The sequence below is a fragment of the Saccostrea echinata genome, unplaced genomic scaffold (genome assembly GCF_033153115.1).
Source record: "Saccostrea echinata isolate AGI-Se365-2 ecotype Australia unplaced genomic scaffold, CSIRO_AGI_Sech_v1 ptg000029l, whole genome shotgun sequence".
Classification (NCBI taxonomy): domain Eukaryota; kingdom Metazoa; phylum Mollusca; class Bivalvia; order Ostreida; family Ostreidae; genus Saccostrea; species Saccostrea echinata.
In genome coordinates, this window is record NW_026889778.1 from 19,359,643 (window position 1) to 19,382,313 (window position 22,671).

Genomic DNA, 22,671 nt, shown 5'->3' on the forward strand with positions numbered 1-22,671 from the left:
TTGCAAGATTCATTGTTAAAACTAAAAACAGAATGCTGTTTTCCTTTTCAACCAAAAGCACTACAGATACATGACCTTAACCATTTTTTGTTAAAAGCTCTTAAAAGAAACTGCTCCCTTTTTTTTCAATTTAAAAATACTTTTTTAATGAATAAGGTCATGTGACATTGTTACTATGGTTACTAAACAACACAACACCTGAAGAGCAGCAGACAATGTGCAGGCTGTAGAGAGAGAAAGAGAGACCAAAAATCAAGAAAAATTTGGGAGGGTGCTTGGTTGGAGCTACTTTACCTCTATAAGATACAGCTGCCACTGCTTTTAGAATAAAACAAATAATTCACAGTAAAACAGGACTTTGGCTCACCTCCATTTATAGCCTAAATGGCTTCCTCATCTAATCCCAATTTGATTCATCCAACTGAAGCCATATAGTTTAAATTCTGTTTGTTTCCAATTGCTACTCACCATTTTGATATAGATGGCTATTCAGGCATGATAATTTTTTTTTATTTCTACATCCAAGTAATTTTCAAACAAAAGTTGTATTTCTTCCTTTACTTGCAGACATAAAAAAAATTCTCTGGGTAGCAAGAATAAAATTTCTTTGCAAATGAAAACAAACAAAATTCTAATTTGACTATTTCACATAAATCAATGTAAAGTTTTGATTTCCAGGGTAAGAAGTTATTCATAATAATTGTATCAGCTTTAAACATGTTTTACAGTTGTGATCCTCAATGAACAATGAATTTAGAAATCTTTTCCAAAAAGATATAAATGCACCCACTTCATGTTTAGAAACTCTCAAGATACAATATACTTTAAAACTAAGACTCTAATTATAAAGAGAAATAAAAAATTTGAAGAAAACAAAAATGTGTTTCAAACATTTCTGCTGCTTTTTCATTACTTTCACAATTGGGCAGCAAGTTGAAACTATTTGTGTGATAAAAATGGTGAGTGCCTAGAGCCTAAGGGGGTATCTACTTTGAAAAGTTTTTTTTTTTTTAAACATTTGATAAAACCTACATGTATTTCCTGTCTAAAACTAGTTTACAATATGACGCACACACTAAATATATTTTCAATCTACATAGCGATATGTTATTTTTTCAATCCAGCAAAAATGTTAGAATTCTAAAATGCAAATCATGCACAATGTAAGTAAAACTACTGTACTTTCTATATGACATCTACCAACATCCTGCACATCAAACTTGAGAAATATCATCTCTCATGCCAGATGCATCAAGTTGTGTTTGACCAAGCACATTAAAAAACAATACACGAGGCACAAAATACACATGGTTCATGCTTGAATATATAAAAACACGGTGCAAAAGAGTTGCAATCTTTCTCTTTCTGTATTTGTTTCATTCCCTATAAACTTCTAATCACATATTTCCTAGAATTTAAGGTGACATGACATCATTTTGACATAACATTAGGTTTCTGAGCAGTTCATGTTTGTTGTTCTGCTGAAACACTCATTCATTTTTATCTAAACTGACAAGCATGTACCAACAGTAGTATCTACACTTCCCTGTGTTCCAATTTGTTTTTTCTTATTATATTTATTAACTTGAAAGAAAAAAAATTGCAATGTCATTTCACTCAATCTACAAAATCATTTGATAAGAAATTCAATTTCTGCATAAAAATAATTCTATCATACTGTCTTAATATGAGGGATTGTACATGTCTTCCTCCAACTTTTAAGATTTTGTCAATAATGAAATGAAAATAACCAAGAATAACAAGACGTATATATGATTTATATTGGTGTTGCCAAAGAAAATGTGACAAATTACAAAATATACACATTCCTACTACCTAATATATGTTAATAATTTTATAAAAACACATGAGGTCAGCCACCTTAAATGCTAGTTGAACACCCTTAAAGCAAACTTGGAAATGCACATGTATACAAACAAATTAGACACTAACATTGACAGTTACTTTCAGACAAACACAAGAAATCACATACACACAAAAACTACTGGAGGTTCATAATGCTACCACTATAAATATAGGTGAATAGCATGGAAGGAAATCTTGCAAAATAAATGAATACTGTATACAGGGAAATTTTCGCACCCGTTTTATTTTTGCCCCCTTCACCCTCGTCACAATAGGGTGAATTTAAAATCTGGGCAAATTCAAAACGGGGCAAAAGTGTTTGCAGGTGTGAAAGGGCAAAAATAAGATGGGGCGAAAATAACCCTGTATACAGTATAAATGATTCCACACGGAACAATATTCATTATAAAATGCAAACCCATGTGTTTCAAAAAATGCATTGATGAGGTACATACCTCCGTTTCCTTCCTCGCCTTTTAACCTGTTTTTGTCTTTTTTCTCCTTCTTTTTGTCCTTCTCTCCTTCTTCACTTGAGGCACCAAGAAGGGCAAAAATGATTCCTGTCTGTGAGTTGACGCCAACCGCTGTCACCAACATCTTTCCACTTCCTTCCATCACATGAGTACCTTTAACATTGAGGACAATGTGCATAAACATGTCTCCAACAATGTTTCAATTAAAACTTCCAGAGAGCATTAATATCTTTGTTTTCCTATACAGTTAAACTTTGGTATCTCAAACACCAATATCTCAATGTCCCAGCATCTTTTTCATCAAGTATTTTAACTACTTAATAGTGGTTAACCTTAATCATATTAATACATTTAACACTTGGATATTGTTTTTTTTCCCTTCATCCCATCTAGTTCAAGAAGGTTTAACTGTATGAATATATTTTTGTGACAAAGTTTGCCATAGAGGTTTTTAATCTCAACAGTTTAATGATCTTACTCTTTCAGTGTCACAAAGAACCACTTTAAGGTCATACTATACACACTGTTGCTACTTACATACATGTATTTGAAAAACTAATCATTATAATTTATGGCTTTTTAGTCAAATTAAGGCAAAAACACACATATATACAAGAATTTATATATGTTTATAGGTGTTATATATGTACATGTATATTACTGTTGTATATTGTGTATATTACAAGTAAATTAAATACAAGAAAAAACAAATCTGGAGGGGGGGGGGGGGTATGTGAAATACACAAAATTTAAACTGGAACATGTGATAACTTCAACATCAGAGGCTTTAATGTAGTTTTTGGTTTTTACTTTCTTATTCAATATATAAAGAACCTCCTGTGCCAAAAATAGAAAATAGAATTTTCACATATGTATGTGATGTATATTGCAATATTTTTTTGTCGCTGCTAACATCAATGACATAAAAATCTTTTCTTGACTTGAACATTTTGAACAATGGATTTATATACTGTGGACATACTTTTTTTTCCAGGGGTCATAGTTCCGCAGAATCACTATTTCTGTTCAATCCACTGATAGAAAATTACAAGAATTTCTTGGACTGCCTTTATATGTCATAAATGTACTTTTAAGTACACTTTAACAAATTTGCGCAGAAAATTTGTGACCATGTACATAGCGTAAATTACTCCCAGGACCCACACAGGAAAAGTATGTCTACAGAATATATATATTGCCAATTTTTATTCTGAGATTACTATTATTATACAAATATAGCCCTTTTATGAGGTCGGTCCATCTACAGGTATATCGACTTCACAGATAAGCATATCGATGAGCACGAAGTGCGAAGTCAATATGCTTTTCTGTGAAGTCGATATACCTATGGATTGACCGAATCAAAGGGAAACATTTGTTATATTATTTTCTTTTGAAAAGAAAGAGACAAACAAATTCATTACGTAGGAATTTGTAAGTTTTAAAGGACTTTTCACCATTATAAAACATTCTTGGATTTTCCCTAAGTTATTTTTAGTAACTCAAGTCAATATTGTAAAATATAATTTTGCACGTGATAGCAAGCAAACCATCAAATTTATTGAATTACACAGTAAAAATAATATTCAATATTTTATTGATTTAATGAATAGTTCAGAAACATTCCTCAGTTTTATTTCCCCTAGATCCTGTTTATGTCTGTGTGTGTTGTGTGTGAAGTTCGTATATATACATATGCAGATTTTTATTTGATCATTTTTCTTGTGGAGTAATTTAAATTAACCAGCCATATGTAATACATGTTATACATAGCCATATGAACAATACAATTGACAAGAGGCCCATGGGTCACAATGCTCACCTGAGTCCCCTTGGTCCTTAGGGGACATGTTTTGAATCTACACTATGTCACTAAGCTTTCACTTTCTGGCTTGATAGTTCTTTGAGAATAAGATTTTTAAAGACATGCACCCTATTTTAGCACTTTCTTGATTATCTCCCCTTTCAACAGGGCACTGCACTTCATTTGAACAAACTTGAATCTCCTTTACTTAAGGATGCTTTGTGCTAATTTGGTTAAAATTGGTCTAGTGGCTCTGGAGAAAAAGTCAAAAATGTAAAAAGTTAACATAAGGACAGACGACAAACTTTGATCAGAAAAGCTTGAGCGTTTGTCTTAATAATGAGAGCTAGAAAAAATGTTCCACAGAATCGATGAACTTCTAACAGATACTGATATTTTCAACCTATAAATTTTTAGTTAATGACTCTGTTTTTCAACAGATATAACATTTAACATTTCATCTTTGATGTTATTCACAATTCTCTTTTGATTAAATTCACCTGAGAACATCATGGGGTCCGTTTTAACCCCTTTCTTTACATGGTCGGACTCTCCCGTTAATGAACTCTCATCGACCTTCAAATCGTTACTCTGAATTAATAATCCATCAGCTGGTAACAAATCACCTGAAGAGACAGAAACAAAAAAAAAATAACATAACAGTAGTAATGAAAAAATATCAAATGAGATTGTAACACAACAATGGTATTAACAATAAAGACTACAATGAACATTCAAAAAAGGCCGATGTCTGCCCACGTTCAGAATTAAAACCCGTCATTTTGCAACTTTTGTAATAAAATAAGGCAATTTCTAGACACATCACATGGGACTTGGAAGGGCTTCGCTTACTGACAAATAAATGGCATTACAAATATGGATTTTCTCACACAACATAATGCATCCATTTTCCAAGCATCTTGTCAGTTTCTAGGATGCATTTTGGTGTAAAATAAATTTCAGGTTTTCATAATATGTCACCTCTGGAAAACCATTCATTTCTGTTTAGAATGGATAAAAGAAGGAATTTCATTTTGACAATGAAAATCACTGCTGGGAAATCTTTTAATTACTCAGCATCATTTCTAAACTCCATGAAAGGGGGTTAAATGTTTTGCAAATTTTAAGGCTTATCTTTCATATATATATATATATATATGTTGTAAAATGTGCTTTATAAATAAAAATTAATTTCATTACAACGTGTATTGGTAACGATCCTCTAATAAAACTAATGTCCAAATAACTGTATCTCACTTCCATTCTCAATGACCAAGTAGTGTAGAGCAGCGCCGCGAGAATTCCATCGGCATCGAAAGCAAGTTTTTTGACTTGCCTAGATAGCCGAGCGGTCTAGCGCGCTGTTCCTGTACTGCTAGGAGACAGATTCCGTATGTCGAGAGTTCAACCCCAGGCTGGGGCGGAAGTGCGTATCCTTATAAAAGTGAATTTCTTTGTGCTTTCTATATATATATATATATATATATATATATATATATTTCCATTGCATACATATACAATGCATTATAAAAAATGACAACATGGGGTCTTTTTCTTAGTGGCCATGTATCTAGTAATAAGGTCCAGACTTTATACTATAATCTGTCTTTAAAAACATATTTTTTTTCTGATTGTCCTTATCTTTTGCTATTGTGTGATCATCAGCATTTAATCCGAGTGTTCAGTAAAACATGTAATACCTACAAGTCAGAAATACAACATTCTCAGATTCGAATCTTATCAAATAAGCTGCCTTAATATCGATATATACTGCTACACATCCCCACACAGAGATCTGCAATGACAATAAAAAGAGGCTTTCTTTAAGAATCACTCGACTCATATAATAAGTATGTAAAACAAGGCAGATTCATTAAAATCAATTCTCAGCCTTCTTCTTTGGTAGATAAACCCTACATAAAAGTGACAGAAGCCATCTTTTCTATTTATTAGTCTGTTGAAGTTTTCAAGAGTTAATCCCATGGGACGGAAAATCAAATCCTGATTGAGCGGGATTTCGATAAATTCCAATTCAGCCTGTTAGTAATGCCCCATGTTATACCTAGAACGAACTTCCGACTAATGCCTTTGTTTATATTGGCAGTCAATGATTTAAATGCGTTCCATTACTTCAGAATGAAGAGCACTGCCTTGGAAAGCTTGCAGAGCTTTCTTGATATGACAGCAACACTCTGAATATTACCAATTTTGATAAAATCATAATTCCATCTCATTATCCTCTGAAATTAGGACACAAGCATGTCCTGAATATGTCTGCATAACAGAACTTCCATTAAAGCCAATGAATAAGTATGAGCCAATGTGATTCTGCATATATATGCATAAATTCAAAAATCTTGTTTCATAAATTGCACTTCTATAGTTCAAGATTATGTTTGACTATGATTATTTTTAAACCATTTTGAATTGATCAGTTTTTCTGCAACTTTAAACAAATAAAAAAAAAATACTCGAGTTAAAAACATTTCTTCATCTCTTAACTCCTTTTCGTAAAAAATTGCCCGCATCTCAAAACTAAGTCTGGTTTAACACCTTCCTCTTCATTTCATCTAATTCTGACACAACAATTCTTCACTGCATTGAGTGCAGCAATAATTAGTCTCAGCTCATTCCTTTGGTTAACCTGTGCAGTTCTAAACCTATTGGTATTGACATCCATATTTTATTTATTTATTTTTTTTTTTTTTTGAAAATTCAGGTTCATGGAAAATCCACTAGACTAAGTATGCACCATAAAGAAGTGTTTCTTCAAATTGATTCAAATTTAATCTTCAGACAAAATATGAGGGCACATGAGATGAAATATTATGATCCCAGTCCATTAACTTCAACAAAACAAATTATCATTTAATGATGCGCCACCCAAAAACTTGTTTCTGAGAGTTAAGAATCTCCAACAACTCCACAAAAAATCCTGAAAGATTTCTTAATCTTAATTTCTTTCATTTTTTTCCCACTCCTCTTGAGTTAGGAGGTCAAAAATGCCAATCTATGAATAGGACAAACAACTTTATATTTCAATCTGTACATTAACTAAACCTGATGTTTTCTGTATAAGCACTACAATAATCAACATGGAATTAGTTGCCCTAAAATAATATGTCTACGTCGGAACATAAAATCTTCTGAATGCAATACAAAACATTGCCTACTTTCTTTAAAATCATGTATAAAAAGTACTTGGAAGAAATCCATCCATTCCCATGATAACTTACCATATTTAACTTGAGCTATATCTCCCACAACTATTTCTCCTACTGGAATATTTTTGTCCTGTCCCCCTCGGATGACAGAAAATTGATGTTCGTGCTCTATTTTACTCTGTAGTCCACGGAATTGTTTTTCTTTTTGATAATCGTTAAAAGCTGTCACTAAGACCACCACTACAACAGCTCCTAGAATGGCCACACCCTCGATCCAACCGGCCTCTGATTCCGAGGAATCACCACCTTCCTGCTCCGCTAAAAAATAGGGATTAAAATAAGATTTACGTATGGAGCTTTGCTCATATGTCATTTGATTAAGTCCTCAGAATACCTAAGAACTGAACTTCAATTAATAAATAAACACACATATATATGGATGTTTTCAAGATTTACTAGCAAATAACAAATATTTCTAATGCATTGTAGTCTTTTTTTTTTGGCAAACCAGTTACCTAGAACAAGATTCAAGCCAATTCTGAATCTCTTAATGGTAGGAGATTTGAAATTAAATCATCTAATCTTTCTAAATATGTACTGTCAAACATGCATTAATTGACCTATTATGGAAAATTCAGAGTATACTACTTTACAGTAAGATCTGCGACAATCCTAATACAATTTAGTATCAATACAGAAATATGAGTCGCAGTAAATATGGGGCTGAATAATCACATTTCCAAGTAAAGTAACAAAAAACAACATTTTATGACTATATATCACAGAGAAGTGCATTGTTAGGGTTATATGATATGCCCATCTGGAATTACGTACAAGATGCATATCTATTCATGTACACTCATAGTCACAAGCTGTGATCCTGTCATCTGCAACTACGTTGGAATAAAGTTACAGCCTAACAAAGTAACAGATGAATGGATAGGAAGGCCCATACCATATGGACAGGAAAAAAAAGTTGAGGAATTTAATCTCTCTATGTCTATGTTATATATTTAGATTTTATGCCATCAAGGAAATTAAGTGACAAGATCTCCTATCAGACATGTGGGTGCTTAATACAGGTATATATATCTGTATGGGAAATCAGGAAGTTTTTGTTTTAGATAAGATATATCACACCTTAAAATATATATTTCTTAGAGAGCAATAAATAATACGAGATTTGAGAATTCTAACAGCAATATATCCTACATGAGTAACTGTCGATAAATCAATTTCAGTAAATCGTAAAGTATAGGAATCTTATTGGACTTGGAGTTCAGTGTTTTCTGTGTTGCGTGTTAATAGAAAAAACTTCCTCTGCTCCCTGACTTAATAAAGTCCTAGTTGCTGTAGTATCCGCAGGTTCAGTTTATTTGACGAGATTGTTATGTAGAATCAATAAACAGAAAAAACAAATGCTATACATCTTCAATGCTATAATGTTGTCTGTTTAGTAATATATTAGTTTAGTTATTCAATTCTCTTTCCCTACTTAAGTACAAGAGAAGAAGCAGTAATTGGACTTAATATGGAATATATAACTTCGTTTCTCATACTTCAGTAACTAGTTTTAGACTATGATTAGTGATGAGGGATTTCAGTTTTCCAGTAGCTTTTCATGGACTAAAACTGTACCTTAAATCTATAACTGGTTACATATAAAAATAATCATACAGATATTTATCAACACAAAACTGTTGACTTTAAAGTCAAGACCAATAAATAACACACTGACATATTGAAAAGATAAGTAGGTGTAGTAGCTATTATGAATTTGTCTACTTTATAGCCTATAATCCAAGATAAGGCCAAATAAAAAAAATATGTGTGGTTCCGGTTACCAGACCGTCCCTATTTTATACCCCCGACCCTAAACTTTTTTCCGTCAATTTTCATATTTTTTCCGGAATTTTCCCAGATTTCTATCAATGGCTCCAGTTTAAGTTTTAGTTTCAGCAATGACGGCCTCCTTGCAAAACATAGTGCAAGTGTTTAATAGTGTTAAATCCAAAGCAAGCTAGCATGTAGGTGTCACCTACCAATATTGACTAGTATATTATCACACCACATCTAAATGCCACTTGCAAAGGAGTGATAGGTATTATTTAGAACAAGATGTGTTTGTGAAACATTGATGCCCCCGTATGGCAGCTTATGGCGAAAGTTAAAGTTTCTCAAATGCAAGTCAAAATCCAGGCCAAAAGATAAAAAATGTTAAATTTGAAAGCCCTAGGTGCAACTGTTCAAAAGTTATGGCGAAGGTTAAAGTTTTTTAAAAGTAAGTAAAAAGTAAAAAAGTAAAAAATTTAAAGCTAAATTCTGATTGGTCAATCAAACTGTAGAAAATTAAAATCAAAAGTAAAACATCGTCCAAAGAAAATTTATCGACTTCTAAAACCAGTAGGAGATGGCTCAATTGACAAATTTTCCATATTGCATTTTTGTATTTGAAGAATTATTTTTCACATATATGAAGTCCAATCAAAATTAAGCTTTAAATTCGCCTATGATTGTAACCAGAAGTAGAGCAGTCTAGCAAAATTCTTAGGCACTTGGAGGTGTAAAAACGTTTATTTCTTCAAGTAAAATGCATTGGAGCAGAACGAAGCAAGATATATATTGTAAGTAAAGTATATAGAGAGGATTTATCGCGTCAGGCTGTTTAAAAAACTATCCAAATACCCCAAACCCGAATTTGCCTCAAAAAGAGTGTCCTACCCTTCCTTTTTTTATACATGCACATACTCAATATTTACATTAACTTCCAGTGCCCGTGTAACCGTTCAAAAGTTATAGCCAAGGTTAAAGTTTTTAAAAAGTAGGTCAAACTCCTAGGTCAAGGTCAAAAGGTCAAAGTGGTTGGTATCCAAAGGAAGGTCTTGTCACAAGGATTACATATGTGAAGTATGAAAGCCCTAGCTCTAACCGTTCAAAAGTTATGGCCAAGGTTAAAGTTTTTCAAAAGTAGGTCAAACTCCAAGGTCAAAAGGTTAAAGTTGTTGGTATCCAAAGGAAGGCCTTGTCACAAAGAATACACATGTGAAGTTTGAAACCCCAAGCACCACCTGTTCAGAAGTTATGGCCAAGGTTAAAGTCTCATAAAATTTTGCAAAAGTGGGTCAAACTCCAAGGTCAAGGTCAAAAGGTCAAATATGATGGTACCCAAAGAAAGGTCTTGTCACAGGGAATACACATGTGAAATATGAAAGTCATAGCTCCAACCAATCAAAAGTTATGGGCAAGGTTAAAGTTGACGACAGACAAACAGACAAACAGATAAACAGACAAACAGACAGACAGGACAAAAACAATATACCCCCGGGATCTTTCGATCTGGGGGCATAAAAATTAAGAAAATCATTTTGCTAAAAAAAAAAAAGACCTACCTACTCTAATTTTTTGGGAGGTGTAACTGGAACCACACATATTTTTTTTTGTTTGGCCTAATTGAAAACATAACTTTTTGTAGAAGGCTAGCAAAGAGAAGGTCGGACCAACAGATTTCTTTGGGACTAGTTTCAAGTTATGAAATTATATCTGAACCCTGAGATAAATCAAACTTGTTGAAAGAAAAAAGAAAAAGAAAATTTTTAAAAATTCACTTCTTGCTGGACCAAACCTTTCATTTTTTTAGTGATTATGGCTGAAATACCTCTGAACTGGCTAAAACTCCAGACAATCAATCAATCAAAGATTCAATCAATTAATCAATCAATCAATAAATCAATCAATCAATCACAGAGTTTGATTATGCACTCACATCTGGGGTAAAATGATAATCCTAGAGAGATAAGAGCAGCTACTATAAGAACTATAAGGGTGACATCTTGAATGGCTTCCCACACCAGTTGGAGGAAGGTTTTGGGGGGTTTGGGAGGAATCACATTGGACCCAAAAGTCTTCCGCCGATCCTCAAGGTCTACTGGTGATCCAGAAATACCTACAAGCAAAAACAAACAAATTACATATTTAAATTTCAAAATTTAGCCCCCCAAAAAATCATTTTGGAAAAAAACTTTTTTAAACTTTTCCTTTTCTTGCAACATTCAGTTGCTTTCTAATAAGACCACTGATTTTAAACTAACTCATTTGTTAAATACAAATTTGACAACATTTATTCAACAAACTGCTTTGAGTTTATAAATTCATGCTCTTTTAAATATAAAATGTACAAAATCAAACTGAAAAAACAGGAACAATATATTATATAGATACAAAAGTTTTTATCTTTTGCTTCTCAAAGACATTGTCTCAAATCATAAAATGCTGTTCTAAGCATGTTGTAATCAATCTGTTATACATATTAGAATTTCACCACTTTTTCTCTAGTAAGCTTAACAAGTTCTCTGGTTGTGACCAGCATACTAATTCTCACTGGTAAGAACTTTAATTATAGGCCTGACAGATTGACAGATTCTTCCACATACAGAAGATGCAATCAAATTTGAAAGCACTGGACTTTTGTATGCCTTTTCCTGACTGCTGAATTAGGGAAGTAAATGAGCGGACATTCTTTTCAACCTGTATGGATCTCCCGCTGCTCCTGATTTTAATTGCCCTTCTACATAACCTTTCCCCATCTCACCTTCCAATAAATGAACTAGGGGTGTATATTAAAAGTATATTAAGTAATGATAAAAAAAAAGAACCCATTGATCCAAACCAAAAAATTTTCATTAAAAATAATCAATGTGTGCTTAGCTTGTAGGGAAGTTTCATTAATGCACCGACTGTGACAAGCTTTAGCAGGAACAATTGGGTTTGCAAGGAGTCGATGGCTAATAACGAACCTTGAGCAATCATTAGGACAATAGCCCCAAACATTTCCTGGCCAGATCACCACTCATATCCCCAGAAAAACTCCTCAACTCACTATACATCACAAGCCACTGGGGCTTTATATTTTGATGGAGAGCATTTCTCCTTTTTTCTCGGTGTGAACATCGAATCATTAGAGTGACAAATTGATAGTTAGGTTTTTTTGCCTGGTTGCATCATTTTAATAGCTAGATTCTTTACGACTAAACTCCCATAAAAGAAATTGGATAATGAAAAAGAAGATCAATATTTTATATCGGAAGATATTTCTTCGTATGTCAAATATTTAATGAAATGTTTAACTCGTGCATCTTTTTTTTCTGAAAGAAAGCAATCAATTTCAATTGCACCAAATCGAAAGCCAAATTTCATATTACATGCTTTACTCATTTTTAATTGATTTTTACCACAGAACTTTTACAATTTACACATACAATGAAGATCATAACAAATGGAAACAAAAGAATGAAAAACTCACTTGAGCCAGTTTAAGGCTATTGTTTAAAAATTGATGTGGTGTTAAACTACAAAATATTTTGTAAAATTGATTTACTAAAGCTATTACAATGGTGCCTTAAATGTTTTCTTTTTCTTTTCCAATCCTCTCTCTCTCTCTCATGGGTTTATTTTTAGCTCAAGAATTTGTAGATGGAAAAAAATTGTGATATGAATAGCCTATGGCAATAGATACCCCTTTTCTGTATATTAATTTTGCTGAAGACAATGCAAAAAATTGAAAAACATCCTGCTTCCAGAATTCCAATCCATCATGTTTCTGACAGCAAGTTTATCATTCAATAGGTGCCTGAGCAATTTTGTTTTACTTAGTGTTTGGTGAGAAAATATTCATATATTTTATTTCTCCATCCTTGATATATACTAAACCCCTCCGAGCAGTGCCAGATAAGTGCATAGTTTTGAACACTTTTCATTCAAAATGCCATATGTCTTAACATGCTGAAGGTCAATCAATGTCATCAAAGCATGGAAAAGACTTCAGGGATCCAATCAATTTAACCACCATTTCAATTTACATATATTTTTTCAAACAACTTTCTGTCCTAAGGTGAGCTTCCAAATATCATAGCACTTTTGAGAAAATTCCGATTTTGAGCTTCTGTCCTGTATTTTTTCCACAACAAGTATCAAAGTCACCAACACACTAAGGAAAGTTCACCACTGGTTGCTGAAACACCTCCACAGAACTTATTTGTCCATCCTGGCAGGTAGATAAATATCTTATATTCTTAGAACATTTCTACCAATAGTTTGTACTATCAGCTGTTCCTAACAAAGAATGAGATGACATAAGCTTAACCCTTTGATCTAAGAAAACAACATTTACACCAACTAAACTCGGTGATACCTCTGCTTGTTCCGGTTTGAAATATATATAGTCTGGGCACCACTGAACAGTTTGATGTGACGTAAATATAAGCATGTCACTGCCTAATGAAAGTTCAAACTATGGATAGATTTGGTAATAGGTGTAGGTTATTCTCCCTACACTGTGATTTTTGGGTCTTCTGATTTGCTTAGTGTTCTACTTCATCAAGTGAGACTCGTGGTAATTGTGTAATGATAGACATTCATTAATTTTTTTACCTTCATTGGGTGAGGTGTATAGTTGTTTACATAGCTCCAACACTCCGCCATATTTCTCCTGCACATACTCGTAGCCTTCGTGCTTGTGGTGCTCCATGATCTTGCGGAGATCCATCACGTCCAGCCCATAGTTGGCGTCCCTGGGCCGGGACATCCCCAGTCCATCTACCTGGTCCTCCGCCATGATTGTCAATTATCCCACTGTGCCCAGGTCCTGAAAAACAAATGGATACATTGTTAAATCTATTAGTTTTCAGACATATATGCTTTTCCTTAATTGAACAATACACTCAATCAATGCTCTTGTTACATCATAAGCTGTATATTTCCTATCCATATTTAATAACCTTAAAGTAATAATGCATTGTAAAAATATCACTCACAACAGAAAAAGCAATTAATCTACCACTGGTGTCAGGTACTGAACTAAATGAAATGGAACAAATGCAAGAGCAACCATTAGAGTACAATGTACATAATCTTTCTTTTTGTAAATCTCTAAGTTCCTGAGTACTGAATAGAATCAGTAATTCTTACAAACTTCCATCCATTTATAGATACAGAGATTCAATCTTGGATGTATGTGACCCCCCCCCCCCCCCCCCCCGAAAAAAAAAAACACACACACACACATTTGTGTAAATAAAATATAAAAGTTTCCATCAAAAACTGAAAATACCTTCCCCTGCACTATAGCTATTCAATGAAACAGAAGTTTTAGTTCATTAATTCATTTCCACCCACAGTTTAGACCACAAACAACTAAATGACGCCAGCCAAAAAGAAAAAAAAAAATGCACTGAATATACCAATTAAACTTTTGACATTAAACACTTTTCCCGTGTTACATCTTGCTCTTATGCATTCATCACTGTTATACAGTTGATGCGGAGCAAGTATCAGCATGCCACAGCCTTTTAAGACTCTACACTTTACTGATGAATTTGTAACGATTTATATCCATTTCAACTTGACTAATCAGGGCACTCACACCACTTTTTGGGACAGGGGCCGTTCAAATTGGGAAGTTACCATCATTTTGGGAAAATTGGGAAATCAAACATTCATAAAAAAACACTCAAATTTTGCTTTTCTAGCACTTTGTCATTTGAAGATCGAAACTGTTAAACAGAACAAATATGGATCCGATATATTTATGGAAGTACATTGGCTTTGCTCATTACTAACTTTGAGTGTTGAAATTGTGAATATTTGTCTTTCTGAGAGACAGTCGCTAGTCACATCCTCTCGAATTTCCTCGATCTCATGGTCATTGTGGTTTTCAGATTAAGCCTGAAACTGACTGGTGCACATGGTGCTAGGCACAGCCTACTGTTGTTTAAATAAAATTTCTATTTTATGGCACCTAGATGATGTTTTCTTGTCAATTTTATTGAGTCAGTCATAATACTTCACATTATAGCTCACTGTTACCTAAGTCTATAATAACAATAACCTGGTTCCCCGAACCAGCTAGTTTACGAATATATGTGATGTGAACTAATTAATACAGTCGTACATAGAACCTATTTGCTTCACTTTCACTTGTAAGTGTTTGGGTTTTTTTTTTTTTTGGTGATTAATTTTCATTGAATTTGATTCTTTTTAAAAATATTTTGCTACAGAAAATTGGGAATTTTACACCTTTCTTTGGGGAAAAAGGATACCTTTTTTTGCATTGGAAACGGGGCCGTTCAACAGCCCCAATTATAGAAAATCAAGAGCCCTGCTAATAACACATTAGCTGACAGAGGTTCTGTTGTCAGCTATAACTTGGTCATTTGAAGTCACTCTCAACTTATGCACTTAGTATTGTGGCTGATTAAAGCCCCCCCCCCCTTTTTAAATACCCAAATTTTTGATAAATCATAGTTCACCCTTTGAAAAGAAATGATTCCTCAGACAAAGAAGTCTAAATAAAGAGATTCATTTCTGATTTATATATTCTTGCAAGGCAGGAGTTCCTGGGAGGAGGGGGGTTCAATTTACTGTGTAAGTTTCAATTGCAAAGACTTTTAAAAATTTGTAGTTTCATTCATTCTCCTCAGTAAAAATGAAAACAGCAGATCATAAAATTGCCTTCTTTGAATACTTCAAGTCTGCCCTACAAAATCTCTTGAGCCTAATCAGTTGATGCCCCTCCAATAGGAGTGAAACGGTTCATCGCGGTATCGATTTTTTCTCGGTTCGGTACACGGTACAAAATCTCTATTTTCGGTTCGGTTCGTTTTTCGGTCGGGATCGTCATTCAGTCGGGTTTGGCATAAGGTATAAACATGCTTCTCAGTATAATTAGTTAAAAAACGTAAATTTTTGTGAACTTACAGTTTGTAAAATAATTTTTAACAGTCAAATCAATTAAATTGATTTCTTCTATCCATTTTGCACATAAATTATTTGACTAGATCAAGTAAAAGGAAGCATAAAACATGTAAAACAACAGTTGAATTTGTTTCCTTCTATCAAAATGTATTGTATCGAAAATAACCGAACGGAGACCAAATTTTACGATACGTATCGAACCGTGAAGAAGGCATATCATTTCACCCCTACCCTCCAACTTCAAATCCTGGATCTACCCCTGCACTATGTCTGGCTACAGAAACAAAAGCCTGCATGGCAGAAAGACATGCAGTGAATAACCTTCAGTATCTTGCAGAAAAGCACACAGTCATGTATTATACATCTGCTTAGAAGGAGGAAATCTCGAAGGGGGGGGGGGCTATTTGGATCAGAATTCAAGACAAGAACCTTTTTTTTTACTGGCCATTAATGTCAAGGCTGAAATGGTCCAAACCTGTAGTAACAATCCTGTTATCTCAGAAACCACAGGAATCCATACAAATACATAGACATAATGAGAAAGTATGAAGATGTAACCAAAAAAACAGAGGAATTCTCTCAGTACAAAAAAGTCAACCACTAGGTCAACAGCCCCTCAAGTGGAAACATACAATGCTGAAAAACCCCACCTTATATAACAATTTTATGTCTTCGTGTGTTTGTTGTCAAATACTCTACGACATAACTGTATTATGTTTATATAAATAGGTACCTTTTGTCACAAAGTGAAAAAGAATGCCAATATGCAATGAGATTGAACCTGACACTTAAATACTGCACAAACATATGCTTCTTATTCTAGCTTCCAAATTTCATATTTAGCACAAAATGCATCATCTCTCTAAAGAAGCTGTTTTGAAGTTTTTGGCTCCAATACATGCTGCTATTTATATAGGTACATTATGAAATCACAATATTTTCACTTAGATTCTTTTGCCTATCTGATACAACCTGTTCTTGACTTGCAGCAGATTAATCATAGGTTTCCTGATCTCCTGTACAAATTACACACAGCTGCTGCAGACAAAATATAACTAAACCACACACAGGTTTAAAAACTTAGGTGTAATTACTAATTAGGGCAATTTATCAAGGTCCACAGGAAATATGTACCTATAAAAGAAACTTTTTTTTTCTTGTCTGCTCAAAATGAAAGCAAGTTATATTCCACACACATACTAAATGCACTTTTTTGGCTTGCCTACTTCACGTCACAGTAATAGAAGATGGGGGAAAAAAAGTAAAACATTACATCACACGTCATAATGATGCAGAAAGAAAATTAATGCAAGTAAATCCAGAGAGAATGTTCCCGAAAATAAATTCAACACAAGAATACAGGTGCATTATATACGCATATCACATCAACTTATCATGACCTGCCACTAAAAAACTGAGATCCACCTGTAGTTAACTTCTCGCTTAGCTTAAAGCCATAGAAACACCCATTTCCAAAAGTTGTCAGGATTTTTTCCCCACCTGCAAAGAACTAAATCAGAGTTTTCTTTGTTGTTTTTTAATATTCTGAAGTGATTGATCTTGGAAAATTCATTCAATTTGCAAAAACAACTTATAAGTACGTTCACGCATTCTCGAGACAGTCATGATATTCTTGTCAAAAATACAACTTTGTTTTTACCTCAATCTTTGTTAATTCTGTTCAGTTAACATCATCAACAGGTGTATGTATACAATTAACTCCTGACCTTTAGACCTACAGCTAAGATACATCCTTATCATCCTGTAGACTCTTCCCACTCAGGAAATGTGTAAAAACATGTTCTAGTACAGACTTCTGTGTCGGAAATCACTGTGTGTATATGTATACATACATACAGGGTATACATATTTTTATATATTATAGTTTTCATTTTGTTGTTAGTCATTTTGTGTATTGCATAAGTCCTAATATAAGAAAAGCAAAAAATGTCACAATAAAAATAATGTATATTATATATAGTTATATCAATAAATATCAAAAAATATGTATATAACAAGTAGATTTTATTCTCTCTCTCTGCATATCTGCATATACAGCTATATATATATATATATATATATATATATATATATATATATATATATATATATATATATATATATATATATATATATTTATATATAATAATCAATTGACTGCAGCAACAAGCTTACCATTCAACAAGAACACGTGAGTTATGATGGGGGAAAAAACAGCAGATATATATTGTTAATCAATGAAAGATGTCACAAGATCCTAAATAAAGCCCTAATCAAATGCAAGGTTCTGAAGATTCAAGGAATGCAAATTTTACTTGACATGACTACATTATTAAATATTTTTATCACAACCTTGTGAAAAAAAATAACTTACAATCTATCCTCAATAACGAGTTAATCCATCACTATACATCCCCCAGTGAAATCACTAAGTATGTATAGACAGCTTTCATACAAACACATTACATGTAGCCCGATTGATCTCACGGCCCTCATGTATTACATACCTCGATCTCTCTCTATGTGATAAATCTATACACAGATATGATCCTTTAGAAATATGACAATTCTTGGGTCTTACTGTTTGAATCCAAGTCACAATCACCAAGCAATAAAAAAGCACAATTAAATAAATCAATACACAATCCTATATTTTATCTCGAGAGAAGCCATATATATAAAAAAAACACTGGACATCTAACACTCAGCCTGCTTCATACATACAAACATATTAAAATCCCTGATCTTGTTCTCATGTGACAGAGTTCATTCGATTATGGTTATTCAGCATCCAAACGAGTTCAAAACCCTTGTAGCAAAATATACATCTTGATGGGTCAATAATACATATATATCTACTGACCATCCAATTACCCCAGCTGGGTTTTTTTTTTTCCATGTGTGTTTTGATGTGCAAGTCTTCGCTAATTTCAAGTCTTGATTTTGACAGCATTAATTTCTGTGTGAAATCATAAACGCTAATACTTTTAAACTCTTACGATTTCATCTGATTGATCTTTTAATCACACTAAAGAGAATATATGGGTATAATTTCTATCATTTCACAAGTACCCTAAAATCATCCCCCATTTTATTATACAAAGTATGCAAACAACATTCCCTTATCAAATATTAAAAAAATCTGAACTCATCAGGATGTAGATGTCAATTTTTACTTGCTTCTTTCAACCCCCTCCCTCCTTGCCAATGCCACCCCCCCCCCCCCCAGCCCTTTCTAAACCTAAGTATATATATATCTATCTATCCTTTTTTGCTAATCCAACTTTTGCTTTCAAAAATGATGGATATATTCCATGAAAATATGATTGCTTAACTGTAGAAATCAATATGAGAAAGAGACCTAGCAAATTAAGCCTAAGATCCCAGAGTCCAAATATAGAAGGATAATGAATGCCAGAAAATGCTCTAACGACCAAATACTAAGTAAATGTCAAATACTTTATTCTTTATGCAATAAAAAATCCCTTGAAATCAATGCGTGAGTTATTCTGGAGAAATATATTGAATTGGCACTGTGAGGTCACCAATCAAAGAGGTTTTGTAATATGGCATTTCTGTCTGACCTCTCTGTACTTAGTCAGAGATCGTCACATTTAGATTCTTCTATCAGAATTTTGCAACAAAGGGGGAAAAATCCAATTATATACACATTCTTGTGCAATATCATTTCTTTCTTTCAACAAGAACCCTAAATTAACTGATAGATAACAAAAGCTCCCTCCCTTTGATCATCAGATCATTAGATATTGTCCTGATTATTCAGGAGCAACAGGTAAACATTTATCCTTCAAGAATCTTCTGCATTATAATCAGACGTTCATCAACGAATTTAACATTAGTCACAGCAGCTTCAGCAATTCTGCATCAGATCATCAAACCTCCTACACAAAAATTCACTGAAACAATAAGCAGATCTCAATCTGTTTTCTATGTATACCCCTCCCCTCCATGTACTTTTAACATCGATTTTTATCATCCATTAAATTCCATTTAGAAGTTGACGCAGCAACAAAAACCAAGTTAGAAATGAAGGTCTCAATAATAAAACCTAGTGCATTTCCCTTCAGAGGGCACATATAATTTCTTACACCTTGAACTTACTCAAACATGTCTATAACCAAAGTAATGTGTAATCAGAAAATATCCTTATCTATAGATGAGTTAATTAAATATATTCAAGTACAATGAACTCAAATTTACTCCCCCTCCATAATGTACAATCCACTTGATCTCAACACAGTACGTTAAAGTGAAAAAGCCTTAAGAATCCAAATAGCCCTTGAATGCTTGATGGTTCCATTTCAAGACTTTTATTTTCCAACACCTGAACATGGAGTCTATTTAGTACACACATAAAAATGTAATATTTATAAGGCATACTTTTTGTGAATATGTCATACAAATGCAGAGAGGTTGACAAACAACACACAACTCTTTCCCATGTTTACAATCACTTCAGCAGAATCTGTGACCTTGACACCTCCCTCCATGAAAAAAAAAAACATTTCTTCCTATTGAACATGGGTTTAAATTACAAGATTATTGTTGTCAAAAGAAAAAGCCATAAGTCTGGCATTATCTGGAGTAGCTGCCAGCATGCGTAAATCAAGAAATTCATCAGTTTTTTTTTTCTTTTCTCCATCCTACTCAGATGCATGCAAGCTAGTGCAACAGATCTGCTTAATGTATTTCCCAATATAAATTCATTGGAGTCTTCAGAGTTATCAAACATCATGTCATGTACAAATTACATACAAGTAAAATTTAAGTTTCAGTTAGAATTTAATGACAGTTTGAATGTTCTGTAATGATGATATATGGAACTATACGTCTATCACAATTAGGGGTGCAACGATACACTAACCTCACGATACGATACGTATCACGGTATTCAGTTCACGATACGATACGTATCACGATACATAAAAGGTTAAAAAGTCTTACAAGTTCGTCATCATATTTGTTTTTTAACTTGACAGGGTTATATAAAATGATCATATTTTTAATAATAATTTAAATAACATTTTGTTAACTTGAATTGGATTGTTAGGTAGATCTTTGAGTTTTGAGAATATTCTAAACCAATGATGAACATTTACAGGGATTCAGGGAACTATGGGGACCTTTCCTAATAATCTTCCTTTTAAATTGGAATGAAAAAGAAAGACATTCATTCTTTTATTCCTTTTATTTACGTAGAAAACCAGTTGTCATATTTCCCGTGTTAACATGTTTTAGTCAACTAGACAGTGAATTTTCATTGAAATACACACGTGATGAAATATCGTGTATTACCAAAGAATACGTTTAGATCTAAAGGGTTTATCATTTGTCTTAACATCTATAACTTATAATCACATTCAGTCCTTCTCCATGTTAAATCTGAGGTCTGTAAGATGCTGGAGATGAGTTTAACTTCCCTTAATGCGTTATCGGCGACCTCACGTTTTGCACGGAAGCCATTTTGAAATTGTAAAAAAAGGAAACAAAACGGACGATTCGGATAATTCTGGACGGATTGAACCGAACCGAGATATCAGTTTTAGCGTATCATGAATTGAACCGTGGAAAAATATACCGCGATATACCGTCAAACGGTATATCGTTGCACCCTTAATCACAATGGTGCATTTCTACAGTCTATGAGAAAACTTGAAATACTTTGCACTGAGACTTTTATATGGGCAGCAAAATTCCACTTCACTTTCAGCAGCAATACAGATCATCAGTAGAAATCATTTTTCAAAATTTATTCATTACTTGCCAATACCTTAACATCTCATTTTACTTGAAAAAAAAAAACCAAAGAAGGAGCACAGCTCACAAACAGATGAAGAGACAGACAATGGACACTCCAACCAATGCATAAGCTCCTTTAATGCTTGTCCACAAGTTACACACACAGCAATAATTTTATTCTCCTTTTTTTCATAAATGAGATTCCTTAAATGAGTAATCGTTTCCTTCAATAAATTTCATGTTGCTTTGCCTTAAGACTGACGGTGGCTAGTTTAAAGAGCATAAAAACATCAATAAAAGTTCTTGGCATTCCTCAACAAAAGATAGCATACCTGTGATCTATCCATCAATTACCTGTAAAAGAAGAAAAGAGAAACACATTAATACTTCAGAACAATTTGTTTCTAATAAAATATTCTTCCAGAGATCAAAGAACTTTCATTAAGTCTTATCTATAATAATTTTTACATGTTGCTGAACTCAGGGGCCCCTTCACTGGATCCCCTGCAGAACTACACCACCAGAACATTCATAAACAAGTGTTTCATATTTCCCCAGCTTTTTTGTTAATTAGTCACACCAATTTATCATGGACGGTGTGTGAGATATTTTTTTCAGCCAAAGAACTTACACAGAAGTGTTAATGCCTAAAACTTCTCGGCTAAACTTAATTTTTGACAGTTTCTGGCAATTAAATTTTGTTGGAAAATAAATAACACAAGCATGAATATTGTTTGCAACTTTGAGTTTTCACTTCATGGGTTACTGGTATAAAGACATATACAGTGTAACTTGGTTGTAAAGAACTCAGTTAACAGGAAATCTTCCTTATAAATATTAGAAGGATTTCTTATGA

General features: G+C 33.3%; 1 protein-coding gene across 6 annotated transcripts in view; it reads right to left on the reverse strand.

Annotated features, from left to right (window-relative positions):
- Positions 1–22,671, reverse strand: part of LOC133195691 (plasma membrane calcium-transporting ATPase 2-like) — a 66,070-nt gene that overhangs the window by 26,191 nt on the left and 17,208 nt on the right. For 5 of the 6 annotated variants that reach the window (XR_009722232.1, XM_061331609.1, XM_061331611.1 and 2 more), the window contains exons 3-8: positions 22,148–22,169; positions 13,734–13,947; positions 11,071–11,250; positions 7,380–7,625; positions 4,644–4,769; positions 2,322–2,492 (exon numbers count right to left, since the gene is read on the reverse strand). Coding sequence is in view for 5 of the 6 variants with exons in the window: in XM_061331609.1 (XP_061187593.1) it covers positions 2,322–2,492; positions 4,644–4,769; positions 7,380–7,625; positions 11,071–11,250; positions 13,734–13,917 (907 nt within the window). In the remaining variant the exon portion in view is untranslated. Of the gene's footprint in view, positions 1–294; positions 319–2,321; positions 2,493–4,643; positions 4,770–7,379; positions 7,626–11,070; positions 11,251–13,733; positions 13,948–22,147; positions 22,170–22,671 lie in introns of all 6 variants that reach the window. The other variant, XM_061331610.1, reaches the window with a different exon arrangement.